Source organism: Rhinolophus ferrumequinum, chromosome 13 (genome assembly GCF_004115265.2).
Source record: "Rhinolophus ferrumequinum isolate MPI-CBG mRhiFer1 chromosome 13, mRhiFer1_v1.p, whole genome shotgun sequence".
Classification (NCBI taxonomy): Eukaryota; Metazoa; Chordata; class Mammalia; order Chiroptera; family Rhinolophidae; genus Rhinolophus; species Rhinolophus ferrumequinum.
The window spans coordinates 58,598,345-58,616,358 of NC_046296.1; the positions used below are offsets into that span (position 1 = coordinate 58,598,345).

Here is an 18,014-nt window from a genome sequence, read left to right on the forward strand (position 1 = left end):
TGATGACAGTATAGAGACCTGTGTACTTGAATAGCAGCATTATTTATAACAAACAATTGTGAACCAGTTAAATATAGTATATCCATAGTAAACTAGTTAAATCATGTTCCTTCTGTATAGTAGGATAGGTACTGTGCAGCCATTAAAAAGAATAGGCTGGATAGGGAACTGTTGACATAGAAAGGGAACTATGGTTAGTTGGCAAGTGAAAAAAGCGTATGAAAACTATTGTAGTCCAGAATATAAAATGTGAGAGAGAGAGAGAGAGAGAGAGAGAGAAAATGCATTTAAAATTTTAGATGGATATATGTATTTACACATAAGTGCATATGTAAACACATGCAAACATTTGTACATATGCATGCAATCATGTATGTATGTGTGTATATAGTTTATATATACACACACAAGCATATTATTTGGTGTCTAATATTTCTAAGTGAATCAGGTGAGCTTAAAATACATGTTTCTCCATTTTTTTTTTTGGCAGAAGTTTCAATATATATCCATTAGGTCAGATTAATTCTTTGTTTTTCAAATATTTGAAACCTTACTTCATATCTGCTTTATAATGTAAGTCTGGAGAGAGCTATATTCAAATCATTTCTAAAATTGAAAAAAAAATTAGAAGGATATAAACCAATTGTCGGTAAAAGTTACATGAGGACTTTGGCTTTCCATTTTATACCCTTCAATAGTATTTGAGTTTTTAAAGGCAATCTTTTTTAATCATAAAAATACAAATTACCAAAAAAATATGTCTTGGCTTTAAGATTTGGTAGTGGCATGAGCAAAACATGAATACCAATGCATCATTTGCTTTTGGGGTTCATGAGAGAGGAGCTAGAGGAGACTCTTGAAACCTTTAACCTAGGAAATATTTTAAGAATGTAACTCTGAGCAAATGATATTTTAAATAGTACAGGGTTTTATTGAGCCCTCTGTCTAAATCTTATTGCTTTTATTAAAAGCAGATTTTCCAAAAGGCCATGTTGTACCTGGGCATGAAATCAGTGTTGTGATGTTGTGGCCACTATTTTTTAAAATTAAATAGATTATAGAAAATGAAGAGAAAAATTAAATAGAAAATAGAGTGCATTGAAATTTCCAAGGATAAATATTTTTTGTTGTTGAGATTTTTGTGGTATGTATGTGTGTCTGTGGATACTACTAAGTCAGTGTGAAATGTTTCATATTGTGGGTCAGTCATTATATTTGAAAGCCACTATAAATAGTTAGGAGTGAGTTTCTGAATCTTGACTTTAAGGTAAATGCTCCTTTTACCTTTTTAAAAGTTTATGTTTACTTGCTTTTATACCCATATCCTCCCCTTCGGCATCTTTTAGATTTGAATCTTTTTGAGTTTCTTTACCTTCAAACATGTTCTTTTTCATTATTTCTTTACCTTATACCTGTCTAGGTTATTTTCCAGAAGAGGCAATTTTAGCGGCACATTTTCAAAATAATATTTTACTACCTAATGGTAAAAGGTCTACACAGTGATTCCTCAGTACCAGCAATCTCTTCTCCAATAAGTACTGCAAATGAATATTTTTTAAATCTTTCTTAGCCTTTACTGAATCCTTAACTGGCATATATTAGACTCAGAGCTAGGCTTAAATTTACTTCTTTGCTTTTAAAACTTCATTGTTTTCCTATTGTTTTCAGGGTAAAATCCAGGAAGCTCTTTGTGGGTCTTTGTTCTGATGATAGCTCCAGTTTTATCATACACTACAATCCCACTCCATCCTACCTGCCCCTTAAAAGCTCATTAGATGCCCCCCTCTCATGCCCATAGCACTTATTATAGTATATTCTAATTGCCAATTTACCTGTTTGTTTTTCTCACTAGATGGATGTGTGAGGGTGGATCATACCTGTCTTCTTCACTGTTGCATCCCTAGCTCATAGTGTGGCTTAATAAAGATTGAGGGGAAAACTGCTATTGAACAATAATAGTTGAGGCTCTAAACAGTTATCGTGAGCCTGTTAGATGCTAGCACTATGCAGTCATTTCATATTCAGTGTTCCATTTAATTTTCACAATAATCCTGTATGATCCATCTATTTCATAAACGAAGAACCTTATCGTCAGGTTGTGTTACATGCCCAAGATCACTCAGTTAATAAGTATTTAAATCATTATACACACTCTCCTCCACCCCAAATTCAGAGTAGAAATGTTTTTATCTAATGAAGAAAATCATGCTTTACATTTTCACTCATTATTTCTCACCTTTTTAAATACAGCTGGTGTGTTCTCAGCAGGCCTTGCTCCAGCTGCATTTGTGCCAAATCCATATATTATTAGTGCTGCTCCTCCAGGGACTGATCCATACACTGCAGCAGGATTGGCTGCAGCAGCAACATTAGCAGGTAACTTACTGTTCGTCTTTGTTGCTTATTATGGATTTAGTTTTAATTTTGATGTAAGCTTTATTTTTGTCTATTTGGACAATTTGAAGTTCCTAAGACTACTGAAACATCCAGAATAAGCTGAAATTTCCAGAGTTAGTTTATTTTTCAACTGTAATTCTGTAAGAGAAGCCTAAGCCTGATAACTTTTTTTCCTGTACATAATTGGTTTACATTTTAGTTTTTCAGTTTCAGAAATTTTACACTGCAAACATCAATTCTCATTTTTGTGACTGGTCCCATTACCCACAGAGGCAATGCAAAGTAATTTCTCAAAAAATTAACCGGGGGTAGGTTGTAAACACCCAGGTCAGGGAGAGTGTAAGGTAAAGAGCTTCAGCAACCTAGAAATAATGAGCCTGTAACAGTAAAGTTTATTTAGGTTAAAATGTGCAAGAAGCCAAGAGACAAAAAGATGGGGTGGAATTCGAATTTAATAAAAACTGTGAAACCCTGAAACCACCACTCAAAAACTGAAACAAACACCAAAACTATTCAGTGTTACATGTCAATTGTATCATAGTAAATACTGCAGCGGCAGGGGGGATTTTTTAAAAATTGAAACTGTATGTATCATTTAAGTAAGGGAGAGGTGAGTGCTGGTCAGGCACAGTCTTACTGAGCAAAGCAATTTGCTGAGTTTGCCGATTTTCCGTAGGGTTTTGAGGGGAAGGTGGTTTTAGGTTGAGTTGATTACAGAGACAGGAATGAATTAGTCTTAGGCATGGTTTACGCTGGATACCAAGACAGAGGCAAGGTGATGTCAGCCACGGAAGTGTGTTCACTGGAGTGAGTCTGCTGATTGGCTGACTTTCATAACTCTGGTTGGTCACTGATTTTTTTACTTGCAGAGATAAGTTTACTGAAGTGAATTGTCACTGATCACTTAGACAATTTTAAGTCCACTTCTGGTAGTTATTTATTATCATGGCTATCGAGCAGTCTTTTTCTAGGAGTTTGGAGACATTTTTTTTTTTAATAATCAGGAGTTTAAGAAGTGAAAAAAATGTTAATTTCAAATTCTTGTTTGCTATCTCAGCAGACTGAAACTAATCTGTCACATTCAATAGTTTTTGATATATATCTGCATGTGATTCCATAAGGATGTGAGATTTCCTGGTGCTATTACAGGATGTGTGTCAAGTGCTGGTAAATCATACAAAGAAGACAATCATTGCCCTATGGAACTAAAAGAAGCAACTTTAGTTTTGGTCATTAGTTTTGAGATGAGCATTCTAGGCATTCTGGACTTCCACTTTCTAAGACCAGTGCTATCCAGCAGAAATATATCGTATTTTGCCATGTGTAAATGCATACCCACATTTTTAGCCCAAACTTTCAGGGGGGAAAAATCTTTTAATTTTTTAATTCAAATTTTTATTTGTTTACATTTAGGAACTTGTGTTTTGTATAATATAAAGGAATTTTAGCATTTTTTTAACATATTATGGTGCAAGAAATTTAATGTAACAAATAATTACAGAACACAAGAACAGATACAAGGTACAAGAAATTTTATGTACCGGTAACAGATTTACTATACACATCACAGAAGGCCAAGAACACCTCGTTGCAAGTTTGTCGTTAAGTTCAACAAAACCGATTATCATATTCCAGGATATTATTTTGCATACGGATATCGTTATTGATTTCTAGAGGTACACTTTTAACTCATAAGCGTAAATAAAAGAATTAAAAACATAGATACAGAATTAGTACTACCGATGTATAATTTGCATCCTTATTTTTCCCTCACAAATTGGGGCAAAAGTGCACATTATACACAGCAAAATATGGTAATGTGAGCCAGGTAGCTAAATTTTTTCTTGTAGCCACGTTATAGAAGTAAAAAAAGATAAAATTAATTTCAGTATGTTTGATTCAGCACGACATATCTGAAGTATTATCATTTCAATATGTAATCAGTGTTTTAAAAATTATTGATAGATATTTTACAGTCTCTTTTTCATGCTGTGTTCAGCCTCCTGTGTATATTATATACTTAACAGCACATCTCAATTCAGACTCTCGATTAAATAGCCACAAGCTCTTAATAGCGATTAACGGCTTCTGGCTACTGTTTTGGACAGAGGGCTTCTAGGTAGATGTCTCACTCTTGTTTTGTTTGACATTGTATCCTTCCTTCATAATCCTTTTTCATATGTTAACAATCCTTATTGTAGGTTGTGTTTAAACTATCTTTAGAAATATATTTTACCTTTAAACTTTCTAAAGTTTTTAACATTTGTGATTCAGTCAGTTATACTGGGCTTTATTTTCTTCCAAAACAAAATGAAACCAAGAATTTGATTTTTAAAAAATACATAAATTAGATATACTAAATTCCATATCAGTGGAATTTTAAGACATGTTTATTACATCAGTCCGGAATCATGATATCTTACTCATTAGTTTAATGGTGGGCTTATTGTAGATGATGCTGTTTACGCTGCAGAAATTAAACATTATCTTGAATGAAATAAAATAGAGCAAGAACAATTCCCTGTTTCCTGGTTTGCTTTCTTATGTCTGTGTTCCTCTATGCTCACATCACCGAGAGCTTTCTTGTCTTGACTCACTGGTCCCATTTTTCCTAGCCACATAAACACTGATGTTTCATTTGTTTTTGTGTGATTTTCAGTTGCCTTGTGAGAATTGTGACTAAGTCTGTTTCAAATATAAAGAATATTTTAAAATTCATAGCTTCTAATTCAAATGTACTCGTGGCAAGCTTGGTACCAGAATGTTGCCTAGTTTTATAGGTTGCAAATCAAAAGATAAAAGTGGTTTATTTTTGTAATTCCTTTCAATAGTCAGAAAATACTTTTTTTTTTTTTTAAGATTTTATAGGGAAAGGGGAACAGGACTTTATTGGGGAACAGTGTGTACTTCCAGGACTTTTTTTTTCCCAAGTCAAGTTGTTGTCCTTTCAGTCTTAGTTGTGGAGGGCGCAGCTCAGCTCCAGGCCCAGTTGCCGTTGCTAGTTGCAGGCAGCGCAGCCCACCATCCCTTGTGGGAGTCGAACTGGCAACCTTGTGGTTGAGAGGTTGAGAGGACACGCTCCAACCAACTGAGCCATCCGGGAGCTCAGCGGCAGCTCACCTCAAGGTGCTGTGTTCAATTTTAGTTGCAGGGGGTGCTGCCCACCATCCCTTGCGGGACTTGAGGAATTGAACTGGCAACCTTGTGGTTGAGAGCCCACTGGCCCAGTGTGGGAATCGAACCGGCAGCCTTCGGAGTTAGGAGCATGGAGCTCTAACCGCCTGAGCCACCGGGCCAGCCAGAAAATACTTTTTTAAGAGAAGTGATGAATAGGGAATCTTAACAGTTTTATGATGTCTGATGTTTTCTGAACATATTATGTTTGTCAGTACATCAAATCCATAAGCTGGCATTCAGTAAATGTGGAATGGAATTTAGTCGAGTGTCCTGTCAGTTCATTGGTCCTCTTGAGTTTAGCTTCATATGTCTCCATTAAGGCCACTGCTGCTGCTCCTGAATATTCACTCTTCATTTAATAATACCTTTTCTCCTAAACAGAATAGGAAAATGTTAGAAAGGGCATATACATATAGCAAGTGTAAGTGGATAAAGGATTTAAGGACATCTGCTCTAAGACTTATGCACTGTCCCTTTTTATGATTTAGTGATAACTGGCCTCATTTATCTCTAAAATGTAGTGACTTTTTTCTTTTTTCTTTCTCTTTTTTGGGGGGGTGGGGTGTGGGGTTTAGGTCCGGCAGTGGTTCCACCTCAGTATTATGGTGTTCCTTGGGGCGTGTATCCAGCCAATTTATTTCAGCAACAAGCTGCAGCTGCGGCAAATAACACAGCAAATCAGCAAGCTGCCTCACAAGCTCAGCCTGGACAACAACAGGTATAGGCCCACCTTCATTCAGTTAATACCTGAGGCATCTTTGAAATTCTGTGAGCTCTTTGCTTTCAAGCTCTGTGTCTTTTCTCTTTTTATTTTCTTCAATATGTAACACAGTATCTAGCATATATAGTTTACATAAGTATTAATTATGTGGTTGTTTTTTTCCTAATCGTTAGTATGTGAATTTAAAGATTTGGGTGTACTCCATGTCTACATTTCTGTTCTTGAAACTGCCTTGGAATCTTTAGCAATTTTTAATTTTTTTTCATCATTTCTTACAGTGTGCTAATAACGTTCCTATCAAAGTAATTGTCACTTCAGTTTTCTTCTGGATATTTAAATTACTGCTTTAAATATGAGTATATTTCTGACCAGAAAAAGGAGATTAGTGGGTATTTTTTAAGCACAAAAGATGAAATATTTTCACTAAAGATTAGATTTAATTTCTTAAAACAAAATGCTAAAAAAAGATGACAAAGATTTTTTTTTAAAGTTTCAGCTACTTTTCTAGAACTATTTTGATAAATGTCAAAACTATTGATAAACGATTGAAAATCTGGTTGTCAAATTTTCAATCATTTATCAGTTGAAAAATCGATTGATAAATAATTAAGTTCCAAAGAAGCAACTTAATGAGAAGTATAGTGTTACTTACTTGGCAGTTTAATTTTGTTCTAAATTTCCTTTAATATAGTTTAATACTATATTGATGTTCTAATAAAGCTATCCTTTGGCTCAGATGATTATTAGATTATTAATAGTCCTTATAGATTATTACCACAGCATCATTTAATAAATTATTTTTTTAATATAAATTTTTTATCTTCTTCGGGCAAACATAAAAATATCCCACTACTTGAATAATACCCATGTGTGGTGCTTTCTTATAGGACGGTCCTACAATGACTCCCCTTGTCTTGAATATTTATCCTGAATATTTATCTTTGTGAAGTTAATGTACATTATACTTGTATATAACCACTACAACAGCTGTGTGTTACAGAGTAGTAAAACTTGGCCAGCCTTAAAAGTTTTCACCTTGTTTTGATGTAATCTTGTGTGTTTTTTCACCTTAAGGTTTTACCCTAAAAAGCAGCTTTTACTGACTTTTGTTAAAGCTTCTGAATTCTGAAAACACGGTTCACTTAGAAGTTTTCACTCTGTACCATAATCTCCTAACAGACTAACTAAATAATCATAGTTACTTCCTTAAGCTTCCTGTGTTTCAGTTTTCAGCCTTAGAAAATAAAAGCACCTAAATTTTTTGTCTTCATCTAAGATTTTGCGGTTTTACCTCACACATACAATAAAATCCTTTTTTAAAATACTACTTTGGTAAGTTAAAGAACATAAATAAATACTAGAAATAATTTTTCCCAAAGACCTTTTGGAACTGCCATGTTGCTTAATAGATTGTTCTAAGATATCAAGAGCCAGTGATTCTGTTTTTTATGTTAAGTATTTTGTATTTTTTCATGCTAAATCAACATTTCATTGCATGTAAATATGTTCAAAGAATATCCAAAGTTGTCCAAGATGAATTTATTTGTTATTTTGTAATCTCATTTTTTAAGGAAAGTGTTTGTCTTTTCTAGGTTCTCCGTGCTGGAACAGGTCAGCGCCCTCTTACTCCTAACCAGGGCCAGCAAGGGCAACAAGCAGAGTCACTTGCAGCAGCAAATCCAACTTTGGCTTTTGGTCAGGGTCTTGCTACCGGCATGCCAGGTATATAGTTGGTTAACTGTAGAAATTTGAATAGGTTTGAAATGTTAAATATAGACTGTCACACTGAAGAGTGAAAAAAAAATCAAGAGAAATCTCCTTAAACCTGCCTTGCAATAAATTATTTAGATTTCAGATGTGAGAGTTGAAATTAATACTGTTTGTGAGACTTATTGACAGGGATGGAAAATATGTATTAGAATTTTCAACTCAGCCATTTTTTTTCTCTCTTTATGGCATAAACTATAGCATCTTTCCAGCTGAATGTAGCCCAGAATTCTCAATGCAGTCTCTTTCAAGAAATAAAACCAGTTGGTTTGAGATGGCATGTAAGACGAAACTTATTTGCCATTCCTGCCTTATAAGAATATTAGTTAATATTGAGAAGTTTGTATCTAACCTTTTCCACTTTGAACATTGTTCAGTCTTGTTTAGCCCATTTTTAGTATTTCAAACTATTGTATTTATAACTTAATAGCAACAGTGTCTACTATAATATGCCTGTGAAAGCCTAATACAGAGAAAATTTAAAAATCTACCCATTGCCACAGTACAACTTTTATTTTTTTATTTATTTTTTTAAAGATTTTATTGGGGAATAGTGTGTACTTCCAGGACTTTTTTTTTTCCCCCAAGTCAAGTTGTTGTCCGTTCAGTCTTAGTTGTGGAGGGCGCAGCTCAGCTCCAGGTCCAGTTGCCGTTGCTAGTTGCAGGGGGCGCAGCCCACCATCCCTTGCGGGAGTCAAGGAATCGAACTGGCAACCTTGTGGTTGAGAGGATGCTCTCCAGCCAACTGAGCCATTCAGGAGCTCAGCGGCAGCTCAGCTGAAGGTGCCATGTTCAATCTTAGTTGCAGGGGGCAGAGCCCACCATCCCTTGTGGGACTCGAGGAATTGAATTGGCAACCTTGTGGTTGAGAGCCCACTGGCCCATGTGGGAATTGAACCGGCAACCTCCGGAGTTAAGAGCCTGAGCAGTGGGCCGGCTCCACTTGTTAGGTTTTTAAAGTGAGATTTAAAGACTACATTTGAATATCAGTAGATAATGCATCACTTCCTGTTCTACTCCTTCATTCACTCCACTCCTGAAGACTCTACTGAAATGTGAGGTCCAGTTTCCATTTAATTGTAGTTAAATACTCTATTTAGATCATTTAGGAAATGTTTTGAATGTTTTGAGAAAAATCCTGACTTACATGATTGAGGGTTTCTTTTATGTGTTAAGTGCTGGTAAATACTTCTCTGTGTTTTAAGGATTTCTATACCAATTACATTGATTTTGTTTTCTATGAAATTCTAAGGTGTGGGTCTGTCATCTTGTCTACTGGATAAAGAGAATATGTTAATACTGCTGTTTCTGAAGTACAAACCATAATAGAAAGGGGGCATTCTCATTATTTTCTTTTTTTACCCCAGCTATATGTACTGGCTTCACTCAAGCTACTATTCTGGAGCCCTTGTGGATTAGATGCCCTGACAAAAGCAGCCCTTTAAGAATTGGACCGTGAAGCTGAAGTTGTAGGCACATGGAGGGACATGGAGACAGGGCTAAAAAGAACTGAGCCAGGCGTTTATGAAAGCCACTGCTAAGACTTCTCTGGGCTCCTGTTGGGTTTTAGCTACAGGTCGAAAAGGGAGAAGAGTTCTGGAGTACAACAGTCCTGCCATAATAGATTCAAGTAGGACCTTGATTTCAGAGAGTGCTTCTGGCCTATGTTGTATTTGCTTCTGTCCGTAACTATTGCTAACCTTTTTAGGCTCTTCATGCTGGTCCTGTTACTCATTTCTTATAAATGCCTTTGCTCCCTTTCTTTATATTCAGTTCATGTTCTTAACTAAAAACATCAAGGTATTTTGCTATTAATTTTATCAACTTTGGTCTTCTCAAAATTTATTTCTGTATTCACTTCTTCCCATTCTAAGAACTCTTTATTGCTTCTTTTGTTGTTTTATTCAATAGTGAACTCTATGCTGGTGATCCTAAAAGAAAGCCACCTTTATACTATATTTGTCTAAAAACAATTGACTATATGTTTAGAATGATATTAAAAACAGGTGCGACTTCTCGAGAAAAAACAGATTATTTTACGTAACCTTCTGAGCCACAACCTTTAGTCCCTTTATAAATATAAATGTTTAAAAACTATTCTCTTAAAACAGGCCTTACTAGAATTAGTAACTTTTATGCCTAAGTGACTTGTTGAATGTCCATATGATTCCCTCACTCTAAAACTTGCTCTAATGTCTTCTTTACTTCATTCTGCCCAGGACTATGATGAAATAATTCTCACTTTCCTGTTCAAATTGTTTCATAGTTCTAAAGCTTAATGTACTAATAGAAACACTAATTTGAGGAACTTGATGTTTCAAGTCTTATATAGTCCTTAACTTTTCACCTTTTATTCTTTAGCTCTCATCCATCAAATCCCTGGTCCTCATACTATATTGATTATAGACTTTTAATCCTTCTGCTTGATCCTATATACCATCTGTTGTTTTTTAGAGTTGTATATTCAGTCTTTTTTCCTCTGCCATCTCCTTCCCTGCAGACACTCCTGATCTGCCTCATCCTAAAAAACTTTCTCTGCTGTGCTCCTCTCTTAGACTGCTTGTCAAAACTTTCATTCTACCCCACACTTCTTTTAAGCCCTGCCATGATTCCTTTACCGTAGCTCTAATATTAACTCAGTCACGATTATGAGCTCCTCTCCCCTGTCCTTATTTTTCTCAATTCTTTGTTGTATTTCACCCTATTGACTATATTCACCTCTCTGCAACTCCTCTCTACTATCACTTCTGTGGTATTTTACAAACTCCTGGCTTTCCTACCTTTCTCATTGCTTTTCACCAGTGAGTCTGCAAATAAATATTAGAATTAATATTTTTGTTAAGGTTTTTGGATATAAAAGTTAATTTAAAAACCTGTTAACAGCATAATGTTTGAAAATGAAAGATTTTAAATATTATTTACAGTAGTAGCAAATATCTAGGAATAAATCTAACCGACAGTTTGCATAATTTCTGTGGGAAACAGCTTTGTTTAGATATTAAAGTACTTCTAAATAAACAGATACCGTTGGACAACTCAGTATTTTGAACATGTCAGTTCTCCCCGTATTAACTTGTAGTTTCAATGCATTCACAATAAAAAAATCGTAAAAGATTCTTTCTGTGTTATTTTGACAGCTCATAATAAAATTGAATGAAACCGCAAAGGACCGAAATTAGCCAAAACATTCTTAAAGAAAAAATAAGTGGAAGGACTTCCTCTGTTCTGATTTAGAGTAATAATACTTGCTTTAAAGCTATACTTAAATTACTGCACGGAGATAAACATACCAGTGCAACGGAATAGACCCCTAAAAGTAAGATTCCCAGAAGAAATGGACACCTAATTAATAGCAAAGGAAACAGTACAAAGCAGTAGGAAAGAACGACTTGTTTTATAAATAAAATGAAATACAGTTAGTTTACTCTTGAACAACACAGGGATTAGGTGTGTGACCATCTGTCCACTCAAAAGTCCGAGTGTAACTTAAGTCAGCCTTCCAGCATACATGATTCCCACCCGCGTATCGAAAATACCAAAAAAGTTTGTTGTTTGGGAAACAAAATGAAATTGAACCCTGCCCTACCCTGTGTTCTATAATCAACTCCATTTGGCCTTTAGACTTAAATGTGAAAAGTGGAATTTTTAAAACTATCAGAAGATAATACAATGAAATTGTGTTAGTGAAAGTAAAGGAAATAATAAATTTGACCCCATTACCTCAGAAGTTGCCATAAAGAGGGTTGAAGGGCAGGCTAGGAGCAGAAGAAGATACTTACAGTACATTAAAACAGTGAAAGACTTGGACCCAGAATACATAAAGAATTATAAATCAATCAATTAGAAAAGGCAGTTCAATAGGAAAATGGGTGAGAGACTTGAACAGTTGCTTCGTAAGAGGAAATCCAAATGCCCAGTTAACATATGAAAAGATGCTCAACCTCCTTAGTTATGGAGAAAGAAAATTAAAACCACAACAAATACTAACGCAAATCTTCCAGATTGACCAAATTTTTAAGTCTGACAACATCAAGTATTATTAGTCATGGAGCAGTGGGAACTCTAATACCAAGGTGGTAAGAGTGTAAATTTGCACAACCACTTTGGAAGCAATTTGGCATTATTTACCGAAGTTGAAAATAATATGCATACCCAATGACTCAGGGTGTTAACCATGTGTAGATACATATGTTAGATTAGGGAAATATGTACACATATGCTCCAGGGTGCATGTACAAAAATGTTTATAGCAGTACTGTTGGCAGTGGCCCCAAACGGAACAGTGTACAAGGTGTGATTGAAAAATATGGTGAATGTTTAAGAAAATATTTATTACAGTAAAAGACATTGCCATTAATCCCCCTCAAAATACTTCCCCTCACTTCAAACACACTTATCCCACACTTGCCACTTTCTGAAGTAGTGCTGGAAGTCCTTTTTCGTGAGTGTCTTTATCCTCCATTGTGACAATGTTCTGTGTCACACATTGCTTCTGGTATAGCAACTTCTGTCAAAAACATTACAGTATGTCCTTATACACCATTTTCACCAGATCTGGTACCATGCAACTTCTGGCTCTTTCCCAAAGTCAGAATGACCACGTAAGGTAAACATTTTGAATTGATTTAGGACATCGAAGCAGCCACAACAGGGCAGCTAAAGACACGAAAGAACTTCCAGAACTGCTTCAGAAAGTGGCAAGAATGATGGCATAAGTGTGTTCTAAGCGAGAGGGATTAATGGCAGTGTGCCTTGTACTGTAATAACTTTTAAACATTCACCATATTTTTTGACCACACCTCGTAAATATTGAACAGATGCATTTTGGTGTCCATCCAGTAAGGTCCTGTATAGTAATAGAACTGGAAACTAGAAAAACCTACATACAACCACATGCATGAAGCATACATAAAACATTTTAAATAATCCAAACCAAATGATTTTTAGAAGGAGGCATTTATGGGTAGTGAAATAGTGTGTAACTCTAAGGAAAAGAAGATTGTGGTAGAGCAGGAACATAGAGGTGGAGTACGGGCAGTTTTCTATGTCTTGACTTGGATGGTGGTTATACTTATAGTCATTATACTTTACTTTTTTGTACTCTGTTTCATAGTAAATTTTTAAACACGAAACTCATGCTCTGCTAGTACATTTTCTGGTTAAGAAAAAAATTACTCTCAATAACCCTTTTCTCTAGCTTCCCTCTGGTCCCTTTTGCAACAAAACTCCTCAAAAGCATTGTCTATACTTGTTTGTGGTTCTTCCATTCTTTACTGAACTTGCCAGTTATGCTTTCGTCTCTTACTGGAATGACTTCCCGTGTTGCTAACTCCATTGGTCGGTTCTCAACTCCTAATGGTTTTTAGCAGCATTTGACATTGTTGATCACTCAGTCTTTACTGAATTTCTTTTTTATTTGATCTTCAAGAGACCACATTGTTCCAATTTTCTTTCTTCTTTACTGGCTATTCCTTCTAAGTCTCTTCCCTGGATCCTCCTCGCTCCAACTTCTTAATGTGAAGTAAGCACCCTCAGTTCATAGACTCCTTTTTTATTTTCTTAGTGACTTCATCCTGTCAACCATCTTTATGGTGACAATTCCCAGATTTGTAACTCCAACCTGGACCTCTCTCCTAAACTTCAGAGTTGTATATCCTATTTGACACATCCAGTTGGATACCTAATAATCATCTCAAATTTATCACTCCATGAGTTCCTTCCATGAGGCAAGGGCTTGGAAGCTCTGCATTCCCTCCTAGATTTTGCCCTATGCATCTCTTCATTTGGCTGGTCCTCCTACTTTATGTCCATTAAAATAAAGCTAATTGTAAAACAATTACTGTATTTAATTAAAAACCTTTGCACATGAAAGTGTTGGTCTTAGCGTTTAAACTTAAAAGCATCGAAGGTTGCCAGCACATTTTTTGGAAATGATTAGACTATTTAGCCTGAATCCTTGTTAACTGTTTAAGGCAGCCTTTTCCAACCTGAATTCTGGGAGAGAACTAAGCCCTATTGCCTTAAAGTGTCCCACTATATGTAGTTAACTTCTCTCCCATGAATCTGCGGTGGTACTCATTATGTACCATCCTTGGGAGAATTGGCAAAATAGTCACTTTACTGTTCAAAATAGTCATTTACTGTTCTGTGGTTCAGATGAGGAATCCCCACTGAGAAAGACTGCCAAGAGCTAAACACTCTCCTATAGTTCAGAATAATGCAGATTGTCACTTGACTTGTGTTCAGAGCTATAAAAAAAAATGTCTGCATGATTTTTATTCAAACTCGAGCTTGAAAACCTTTATAAATAGACTTTATGATTTTATGGTATCTGTTTGATATAATGATTCAAGTTTTTAAAGGGATACCTACAAATGAAAATCTAAGGGAATGCAGTTAATGAGTCACTTGGTTTAGAACTTAACTAAAATTGCATAATAAACATTTCTTTGTAATGTTCTATCTTACTTCCCTTAGTCTTTCTATCCATCCTTCTCTCAGAACTGACTAAATGGAAATGTTTTCTTAATACCAGCTCTTGTTAGCTTATAATGTGTTTATCAGGGAAGTTGCCTCGCCGTTTTGTGGTCCATAGTGAAAGGCGTATCTTAAAATTTACGCTCTATTACCTTTTCATATGTTTCGTAATCCCTTCTCAAATGTGTTTGCTTTTCATATGGTAACTATTAATATTTACGGGTTTTATATTAATAGTATACAACAGCTGTGTTTTCTGATTGATAAAAACACAAATGCAGGGGAAAATAAACTGCGTACTTTCTATAATAAATGTTTTCCTTAGTAAACATGTATTTTAATATTATCCAGGCTATCAAGTACTAGCTCCAACTGCCTATTACGATCAGACTGGTGCCTTAGTGGTTGGCCCCGGAGCAAGAACTGGCCTAGGAGCTCCAGTTCGATTAATGGCTCCAACACCTGTTTTAATTAGTTCAGCAGCAGCACAAGCTGGTAAGTTGTAACTGGTATTTGAGATATTTTAAAGATAGAGAATCATTTTCTGAGTACTTTTAAGAAGTATCTGAAATTTATTTTGCAGCAGCAGCAGCAGCAGCAGGAGGAACTGCAAATAGTCTTACAGGCAGCACAAATGGTCTATTTCGGCCAATTGGCACTCAGCCACCACAGCAGCAACAGCAGCAGCAGCAGCCAAGCAGTAATCTGCAGTCTAATTCATTTTACGGGAGCACATCTTTGACTAATAGCTCCCAGAGCAGTTCTTTATTTTCTCACGGACCTGGCCAACCTGGAAGTACATCTCTTGGCTTTGGAAGCAGTAGCTCTTTGGGTGCTGCTATAGGCTCAGCCCTCAGTGGATTTGGTTCATCAGGTAAGTTTCTTTTTAAGATAAGTGTATTCTGCTAAGTGGAAATGAGGTATATATATATATATATATATGTATGTTTTTAATATTAAGATAGGCAATAATAAATAGTGTAGAAAGGACAGGATTAAAATACTGGCTTACTGGTTTAATTTTGTAGAAGAATAATTGTTGCCTCCCACAAACCTTTAAACATCTATGAATATTGAACTCATTTCAAGCAGCCTATCCTTTTCTCAAATACACATTTTCTCCTGGCTTTAAGAATTGTATTGTAATTTTTGTTTTAGTAAGGTTTGTTTGGAGCAATATATTTTATGCTAATTACTAGCTCTTCCTTATTCTCTACATGATATTAATGTTTGAGGAAGTAAATATTTTTGCCATCTTAAATTTCTGGTGTTTTAAAATCATAATTTATGTACTTATCAGAGGATTTATTCTTACTAAATGCTAGTGGTTCATTATGGTCTTTTTTATTTGATATAATATATAAAAATAAAATATAATGAAATGTTCTAAACAGAGCCCCTAAGAAACTACCAGCATGCTTATCTTTAATTTAGATTAAGTAATTTAGCCTTTATCATTAAAGATTGATTTAAAAGGATGTTTTTTCCCCATATCCTAGTTTTATATATAATAAAGTAATCCAAATGTTAAACAGCTTCACAAAATAAATAATGTACCCACACAAACTGACTTTGTAACTGAGGAAGAACTAAGTGAAATCAGAGGAGGCCACTGTTGACAACAGCTTGTATTATCATTCTCTGAGGTTTTCACAGCAGTCAGGAAACATTAGGGGAAAAACGGTTACCCTCGTTCTTTGGTACAATTGGCAGCCTTTTCTTCATGAAGGGCAGGGCTAGAAAATCTCTGAATGGACGACCTCAAGAGATTTTCTATTTCTGTAATGTCCTGGAATCTTTAATATCTGCTTCTCATCTATTTTCCTACCACATTAAGTTATTTTCTGGTGTGGAAAATGGCAAAATTAACATGTGTTATTATTAATATGCTTGCTAGTTTTCTAAGGAAATGTCTTCTAAACATTTAATATTTATAAGAGGAATGGTCTAGAATAGCTATAAACTTTAGATGGAGAATGCTTTTTTGTTACAATTAAATGCAATAGGGAAATACCATACTTGCCTACCAAAATTACCTAAAGAATGGGCACAAAACTTCTAAGGGAAAATCTAGTGAACATGGAGACTGTTCAGTCTTTTTATTTAATTTTCCTACTTGTATTTTTCCCATTTCTTTCGGAGTTTAGTATTTTTATCTCCAGCCCAAGAATTCCCATAAGACTCATTTTTTGTTTCTAACACTATTAACAAGCATTTTCCCCAAATCCTAAATATGCTGAAAAAAATCAAAGAACATATAACTTAAAAAAAAAAAGCTTTGTGTAAATAGTTTCCAAACTATAGATTATAGACCCTAAATTATCCAGGGGGGTGAAAAAAAGCTTTGATAAACCTTGTGTTCTCTTTTCTAATAAAATATGTCACTGATGATCTGGTGTAGATTTCTAGGCCCCCTTATCCAATTCTTTGAAATTCCCATTTGTCTCAGTTTCGAAGAGCTTTTCCCCGCATTCAGGAAGTGATTGGCATGAACATTTTGTCTTCTACAAATGTCCCCTGTACATGCCTCTTTCCCCAAAACTCATCTTCTTCATGCCTCCCTTATTTAGAAGCATTGCTTACTCAATTCTGATTTCCAGTCTGGGGTACCTCTGTTTCACCTCGCTTCAGAGGATATTAACAGTTGCCAGCCCTGAATACCAGTAAATAGTCGATCATCTTCTACCTCCTCTTGGACATTTTGTGAGAATTCATTCAAGTGCTACACATATGTACTCTTTCAACAAATCTGCCATTGCCGCTTCACATTCTGGCAGTTCCGTGCCTATAAGAAATCTAAGTGTACTGTGGTGATGTGCACATTTACACACACAGTTACATACACAGTCATCCTCTCACCTATATGATGAAATTATCAATGCTTAACAGTGTTAAATACCCTAATTTATAACACAGTGCACTAGGAAGCTTAGCCATTGTATATAGTAATTAAGTCATCCTGTCGTGGTGACCCCATTATTTAGAAAGTGCTGTTACAATTAAAAGTTTGTAATTTAACATTTTATACACAGTTGACAAATGATTAGTGACTCCATTGTCTGTCTAGCTTCTTAGTTATTTTAGATAGACTTCGTTTCATATTTCATAGTCATACTGTTGCAAATAATTTAGGCATATAGTAAAATTTAAGGAGCCAGTTTGTTTATGTTAAAAGTAAAGCTATTTCTGAATTATTTTTAAATGTTTGGCTTGGCTTTTCCCTTTTTTTGGAGGAAAATAACATTGCATGTGTGAAAACTATGGTTTATTTGCCAGGGAAATGATAGTGCTACTGCTCTCATTCCAGAGTTGTTGTCTTTTTCTCTGTCAGTTAAATTATATCTTTAATAAATAGGACTTTAAAATGTAGCCATGTCTCAGAAACTCACTTTGACAGTGTCCTTTTAAATTAGCGTAGTTAATGTCGCATACATTGACAATTTTGCCAGAACCAACACAAGAGGAGCTATTTACT

The 18,014-nt window shown here is 35.2% G+C and overlaps 1 protein-coding gene across 12 annotated transcripts in view; it reads left to right on the forward strand.

Moving 5' to 3' along the window:
- The window catches only part of PUM2 (pumilio RNA binding family member 2), an 88,720-nt gene that overhangs the window by 39,234 nt on the left and 31,472 nt on the right, over positions 1-18,014 (forward strand). For 7 of the 12 annotated variants that reach the window (XM_033124245.1, XM_033124249.1, XM_033124250.1 and 4 more), the window contains 5 exons: positions 2,251-2,376; positions 6,150-6,292; positions 7,888-8,017; positions 14,891-15,034; positions 15,123-15,413. In XM_033124245.1, the coding sequence (XP_032980136.1) occupies positions 2,251-2,376; positions 6,150-6,292; positions 7,888-8,017; positions 14,891-15,034; positions 15,123-15,413 (834 nt within the window). Of the gene's footprint in view, positions 1-2,250; positions 2,377-6,149; positions 6,293-7,887; positions 8,018-14,890; positions 15,035-15,101; positions 15,414-18,014 lie in introns of all 12 variants that reach the window. The other 5 variants (XM_033124241.1, XM_033124240.1, XM_033124242.1 and 2 more) reach the window with 1 other exon arrangement.